We start from the raw sequence: 7,195 nt of genomic DNA on the forward strand, positions 1-7,195 counted from the left end.
TTCGCAAGCAGATTAAAATTAAAAACTAATATATTAAATCATTATTTTCAGTTAACATTTTATTTTCTATACATTAATTTTTTATAAAATAAATAAAATTATTGACTGAATTAATACTGAATCAATTTACCCGTGAAAGTTAACAGTATATTATATTCACTGAAATAAAATTGAATAATAACCGAATAGTTTTAAATTTGAATGGAATAGAGATATATGCAGTTAAAGACTATACAGGAAATAAACGAAAATATTAATTATGTAATTGAACTATAAAATAATATTTAAATTTAATAAAAGATTGATTATAAAATATTAAACAGACTATTTAATTATTCTAAAATAATATTTTTTAAAATAGTATAGTATAATATATTTAACAAAAATATATAATATTATAAATTTAATAGAATATTCAAATATATTTAAATTAACTTTCAACGAGTGTTGACACAAGTGATTGAGATTTAAGAATTTGAGTTTAGATGACCAAATTCAAATCTTACTACCGTTATTCTTGATGGACAACATATAAATTCTTATATAAATCTCAATTGAATCTTTAAATATATCCTAATCCTGGACGGAGAGAATTACTCATGACCTAAATTTTTATGATATATATATATATATATAAATTATCTATTATAAATTAAAAATATTAGTATTGTTTAATAATAGCTATAATTATTTAAATATAATACAAATATTTATATAATATAAAATTCAACTCGACAATGGGTGTAAGGTATAAACCCATTTCTCCTTTTAGTTTTTGTTTGTTTCATGTTCCTCTGTAACTCTATTCTATACCCATTGATGGGAACTTTCGTAGTTAAAGTAATTCCTCCCTAAACTCCTACTTCTGTATCCCCTTCTTGAACTTCTCTCCTCGGCGAACACCACGCAGCTTGAGTTATTCATAAATTGATTTTGTGCGTCTTCCGGTAACCGAAGCGTAAACCGCTCATGGTTTTCAGTGAGTTGAACCGGTGAGTGACCTGTCGAGTGAGATCGGTGGAACAGCCAGGGCAACTTCCATGGCTTGTTTTGAGTCATTGTCGAGTTTGGATTTATCAAACTCTCTTCCTGTGATTCTATGTCTGTTTCTTGATTGATAATCTCAATGACGCTGGTTTCGTCACCGATATTATTGTCGTTAGATCGGTTTTCAGGATTCGATATCGGATCGTTTACTTGAACCGCGACGGGGTTAATGGTCTCGCCGGGCTTCACCGCCAAATTGGCACGGCAAACGGGACACGTGAAATGAGAAGAAAGCCAAGCGTCGATGCAATCGGGATGGAACACGTGGCTACATTTAGGGATCAAACGCAGCGTTTCGTCGTCTTCGAACTCGTTCAAGCAAATAGCGCACTCGAGGGCGGCCTTTCCGATCACGAGTCCTTTAACCGTCGAGTAAAGAAACGTCGGGAAAGATTTAATTACTGACGAATCTACTCCATGTGTCAACCTCCTAGACTGGGTCCTCAAATTCGTATAGGAATCCAAGTTTCGGCGTCGAATTCTCCTTTCCGCCCACTCCCTTAAGTCAACGCTATAATATCCCATGAAGAAACACGCAATCCATAAAACCAACATTAACATCGCCAATTTTGAATTGAATCTTGATGCAACAGGACCGTTAAGATTGGACTGCGCCGGAGGCGGCAGAACTGGGATCGTTTGGGTTTGCGCGGTTGACAACGGGAGCACGAAATAGAGAAACAAAAGGAGTGAAGTCGCCTTTCCCGTGCATCGCCATTGGAGTCCATAGTTCTGCCTCAAAACTCGAAGAAATTGATGGCTCCGATCTGTTTTATTCATCAGACGACGAATCAAATGAGAGTACAACAGTTGGAACGTCGATTTTGCTGATCAATGCTCATATATTATCTTGTGGTTCAAAAGCAAACCAAAGCATAAAAAATAATAAATTTATTTTATACGCGCGGCAGAGTGAGCGTGTGGCTTTTTGTTGTTCCAGTTTTGGCTTCAAAGTAAAAAAGTTGGAACGGGATTGTCTCAGGAAAGGCGGGTTAATATACGGTTAATATACGGTAGTACCGGATATATTAAAATGTATTTAATAAATTCGGTTTAGCGGTACCTATTATGTTGACAACTAATAATGTTTTAGGTAGAAAATATGAAAAACTATTAAAAAATTTGGTAACCGGTAAACTTTGGTTATCGGTAAGTATCTATCCTTTTTATAAAAGTGTCCATACTTTTAACATATCAAGTAAATTTTACCGGTTTTATCATAATGAATCTGGTTTTGTCATATTTTTACTTGTTATATTGTAAAGTATCTATCCTTTTTATAAAAGTGTCCATACTTATTTCACTGTGAAAATATATTTATTATTATCTTTGGTTAATATTGTTAAATTTAAATTCTAAATAATATTTTATAAAATATCAAAACAATCAAATAATTTTGTGTGTAAATGAAATTATTAAATTAATATTGTAGGTGGAAAACATGAAACACTATTAAAAAAAATTGAAACATAAATTACATAACTTTAAAAAAAGTATATATCATTTTTATAAAAGTGTTTATACTTATTTCACTGTGGAAAACATATTTATTATTATCTTTGGTTAATATTGTTAAATTTAAATTCTAAATAATATTTTATAAAATATCAAATAATCAAATAATTTTTTGTGTAAATGAAATTATTAAATTAATATTGTAGGTGGAAAACATCAAACACTATTAAAAAATTTGAAACATAAATTACATAACTTTAAAAAAAGTATATATCATTTTTATAAAAGTGTCCATACTTATTTCACTGTGGAAAACATATTTATTATTATCTTTGGTTAATATTGTTAAATTTAAATTCTAAATATTATTTTATAAAATATCAAAACAATCAAATAATTTTTTGTGTAAATGAAATTATTAAATTAATATTGTAGGTGGAAAACATAAAACACTATTAAAAAAAATTGAAACATAAATTACATAACTTTAAAAAAAAGTGTCGATCCTTTTTATAAAAAGTATGGACACTTTCAATATAATAGGTAAAAATATGATGTAATAGGTAGCGCTTATATAATGTAATAGGTATCGTTTATATAATGTAATAGGCAGTTGTAAAGTATCTATCCTTTTTATAAAAGTGTCCATACTTTTTTCACTGTGGAAAACATTAATTTAATGTTATCTTTTGAGTGAGTTTTAAGATATTAATTTAGTAATTATAGGCGTCTAATGATTTATTTTTTACATTACGATATATATTATTATTAAATTAAAAACAATAAACATATATATTACATATTTATTATTATCTTTGGTTAATATTGTTAAATTTAAATTCTAAATATTATTTTATAAAATATCAAAACAATCAAATAAATTTTTGTGTAAATGAAATTATTAAATTAATATTGTAGGTGGAAAACATGAAACACTATTAAAAAAATTGAAACATAAATTACATAACTTTAAAAAAAGTATCGATCCTTTTTATAAAAAGTATGGACACTTTCAATATAATAGGTAAAAATATGATGTAATAGGTAGCGCTTATATAATGTAATAGGTATCGTTTATATAATGTAATAGGTAGTTGTAAAGTATATATCATTTTTATAAAAGTGTCCATACTTTTTTCATTGTGGAAAACATTAATTTAAGGTTATCTTTTGAGTGAGTTTTAAGATATTAATTTAGTAATTATAGGCGTCTAATGATTTATTTTTTACGTTAGGATATATATTATTATTAAATTAAAAATAATAAAAATATATATTACATATTTATTATTATCTTTGGTTAATATTGCTAAATTTAAATTCTAAATATTATTTTATAAAATATCAAAACAATCAAATAATTTTTTGTGCAAATGAAATTATTAAATTAATATTGTAGGTGAAAAACATGAAACACTATTAAAAAAATTGAAACATAAATTACATAACTTTAAAAAAATTATCGATCCTTTTTATAAAAAGTATGGACACTTTCAACATATTATAATGTAATAGGTAAATTTGCAATGCTATCAGTATAAATATACCTGTTTACTTATAAAATAGGTAAATATAAGCCTACCTATTACATTATATAAGCGCTACCTAGTATGTTATTGTACTTTATAATATTTTCGGTTAAATAATATAACATAACCGGTCTAAATTTTAACCGGTCACTTGTTTTACCGGTCACGCCGTATATTAGCCGTTTTTTAGGCGCCGCACCGCAGAACTACCCAGTTGGAACCGGCTAAGGAACAAACCTTTTTCTGCGGAGTGCTGGTACTAGTGTAAGCAAATAAAGAACTGACACGTAAGCAACCAAGAAGGAATGATGCAAATTGATTGATTGGTATTTGGTTAGGATTTTCTTCTTCTTTGGATAATCATTTAGATTTATCGAATGAGGAAATGTGCTTATGGTTTTATTCGTATTTTAACAGATAAATCGTTATACTTTATGTTTTATTTACGTAAATTAGGCTTGTTTAATTTTAAAAAGTTTGTTTTAAAAAAACTGTGATAGATGTTCAAGCTAATTTGTAAAGTTATGTCATCACTCTTATTTTTGATTGGTTTACACTTAGTTTAGCATTCTGTTTCTCTCACTCTTTATTTTACTAAAGTATCATGTTCAACACATATCTAGTTATGTATCAGAGATACACCAATGCTGAAAACATGTTCGCAATCGATACTCACATCGGATTCTGAGAAGACGTAATGAACCCATTCTTCTTTATTGCTGATAGAGAGAGTTGAAATAAATTGAACACAATGAACCTGCTTTAAAGGAGATTAATTTCAGTTTTTGATTTGATTAGAAAACCTCTCAGCATATATTGCTCTGTCTACTACTATGGTATCGATTTCGTTGAAGAAAACCGAGTACTGGATGAGAAGAACAAAAGATGGTTTTGGAATATGGCCCTCCAAATACATGGAAGAACTTAAAAGAAACTAAACATACCCGTAACACTCTGGCTCGACCAACATAGACGTACTCTGCAATTGAGTGTTTGTTTTCTGATGTTAAAACTACTGCATTTAGCTGTTGAAATAGAGTTTGGGTCGGGTTGGATTGAGTTTTTTAGATTATGATATCAAATTGAATCGAGTTCGCATTTATGGTGAAAATTTCCCAACTCGAAAAAAATAATGTAATTATACGTTATATATTTAAAGATAATTGTAGTAATATCACTATCTATATTTTTTTTTTCAATTACATCCCTATTTCATCACATAAAATTAAAAATCATATATATTTGTATTGGATAGGATGAGGTTGGGTGAGTTTTATCTCAAAAGACAGGTTGGGTTTTGGGTCAGATGAAGTCATCCTAAACTTGAATCAATCAAGATCTCAGGTGGAGGGTGTATTTTTATCGGTCGGGTTGAGTTGGCCAAAAATCGACTCATGCCTATCTCAAGTCCAACCCTATTGACTGGACTAACTAGCATAGGATCCATGGGCTAAACCATATTTACCCTATTTGCTCAATTCTACCACCCATCTCCTAAGCATTGCCAAATTTATTTGCTTTCTAGATTGCCTCTTTACTTTGGGTAAATAGTAGAATGACCGTATTGTGTTGGAGTTAAAATCATCCGCATGAAGACATTGTCTAAGGTTAGGTGGAAAGTCGAGATTTAAAGATTAAGAGAAGCTAAATATGTGTGTGTGTTTATTCCACGTCAAAAGATGGACAAAACTAAGAGCAACATAGTTTAAGGTGCAAGATATCATACCTTTCTTCCATCTAGTCTAAAATGCAAGATTTATGTGTTTTCAAAAGAGGGGGTTCGTCTCTTTAATATCGATACATTTTGGTTTGAGTAAATTTCAAGCATATTATGTTCCAACATCTATTGAATTATCACGTCTCTTTCAATTTTTTTCTCATTAATGGTGTTTGAAACTTTCTTCATCTACCTCTCACAAAACACCAATGGTTGCCAACACCCACATGATCACAACAACTTATCTGTTCACAAAGAATCTGAAGAAAAATGTGGGGGTTTTCTTTCTTTCACAATCCATCTTTTCAAATTGGTCAATAGATGGCTTCAATTACACAGCATATTTATGTTATTGGAGAGTCCCTTTATGTTGAATTAATAATTGATTACTTTTGGACTAGCTTTGTTGTATACCTGTTCATGATCATTTCATGGCATTATATAAGGGACTCCATTCCAGAAAATTATTATCACAAAAAGCTTCTTCTTTATTTCTCTGCTTTTATGGTCTTATTCTGTCTATTTTCTCAAGTAAAAGAAGAAAATGGCAAGCTCGAGTGTGGAAGTGGAATGTGTTTTGGTAGTTGTGGGCATGGTTGTGCCAAGCTTGGCCACAGTTCACACTGTGGGTGACACCTCTGGGTGGACAACTGGTGTTGACTATAGCACATGGACTAAAGGCAAGACCTTCAAAGTTGGTGATACCCTTGGTGAGTTCTTAAATCCAAATCTTTTAACTGAAACCTTCATTTCGTCCAATTCTTTCATATTTTGAACTTTTCAATGATTGGATAAATTTAATTGAATTAATTTCGAATTTTTCATGTTCCATAATGAACTAACGATTGGGACTTTTGGTTGCCTAGCCTTCAATTACCCAACCATGCATACAGTGGATGAAGTAAGTTCAAGTGATTATAGTACATGCACTGTGGGTAATGCAATAAGATCAGATAAGAGTGGAGCCACCACTGTCACTTTCAAGACTGCCGGAACTATTTACTTCATTTGTGGTGTTCCCGGCCATTGCACCGATGGCATGAAGCTCGCCATCAAAGTTGAGTCCGGCAGCGCAACAATGACGACGACAACAACAACAAACTCGGATTCATCGTCTTCTTCACCCAACCGTTCGCCATTTGCGGCTTTCTTCTCAACTTGGGTTGCGTCATTGGTTATCTTGATCATAAGTATAAGCTCTCGGCAAGAATTTTAGTCTTTGTTCCGGATAGAGGCAGTGCTGGTTTTCTATTCCCCCGGGCCCCACCACACCCCCACTTTTTTTTATTTTATTTTATTATCATTGTAATTTTCTTTATCATGAACTTGAACTAAAGCCTCATTCAGGGTTTTATATATATTACAATAGCAAGCGTATCAAATAAATTAAATCCAACCCAATTTTATTTCAATATTTTTGTGTATCTTCTTCTTTCTCTTTGATCAT

At 30.6% G+C, this 7,195-nt stretch overlaps 2 protein-coding genes across 2 annotated transcripts; one reads left to right on the forward strand and one right to left on the reverse strand.

The window, feature by feature from the left end:
* Window positions 1-807: 807 nt before the first annotated feature.
* Window positions 808-1,827, reverse strand: LOC120157622 (RING-H2 finger protein ATL11-like). The gene has a single exon (XM_039168705.1). The coding sequence runs from the start codon at window positions 1,825-1,827 to the stop codon at window positions 808-810; it is 1,020 nt and encodes a 339-aa protein (XP_039024636.1).
* Window positions 1,828-6,283: 4,456 nt separating this feature from the next.
* Window positions 6,284-6,979, forward strand: LOC120157535 (blue copper protein-like). Its single transcript, XM_039168640.1, has 2 exons — window positions 6,284-6,458; window positions 6,615-6,979. Exons 1-2 carry the CDS (start codon window positions 6,293-6,295, stop codon window positions 6,962-6,964), a joined length of 516 nt encoding a protein of 171 aa, XP_039024571.1. The 5' UTR covers window positions 6,284-6,292; the 3' UTR covers window positions 6,965-6,979.
* The last annotated feature ends 216 nt before the right edge of the window (window positions 6,980-7,195 follow it).

Source organism: Hibiscus syriacus, unplaced genomic scaffold (assembly GCF_006381635.1).
Source record: "Hibiscus syriacus cultivar Baekdansim isolate YM2019G1 unplaced genomic scaffold, ASM638163v2 tig00111273_pilon, whole genome shotgun sequence".
In the NCBI taxonomy this organism is placed as follows: domain Eukaryota; kingdom Viridiplantae; phylum Streptophyta; class Magnoliopsida; order Malvales; family Malvaceae; genus Hibiscus; species Hibiscus syriacus.

Bases quoted from the DNA above. Each gene is read 5' to 3' on its own strand.
- LOC120157535 (XM_039168640.1), top strand. From the start codon at position 6,293: ATGGCAAGCTCGAGTGTGGAAGTGGAATGTGTTTTGGTAGTTGTGGGC. The intron at 6,459-6,614 runs GTGAGTTCTTAA...TTGGTTGCCTAG, and splicing joins CAAAGTTGGTGATACCCTTG to CCTTCAATTACCCAACCATG.
- LOC120157622 (XM_039168705.1), bottom strand. From the start codon at position 1,827: ATGAATAAAACAGATCGGAGCCATCAATTTCTTCGAGTTTTGAGGCAG.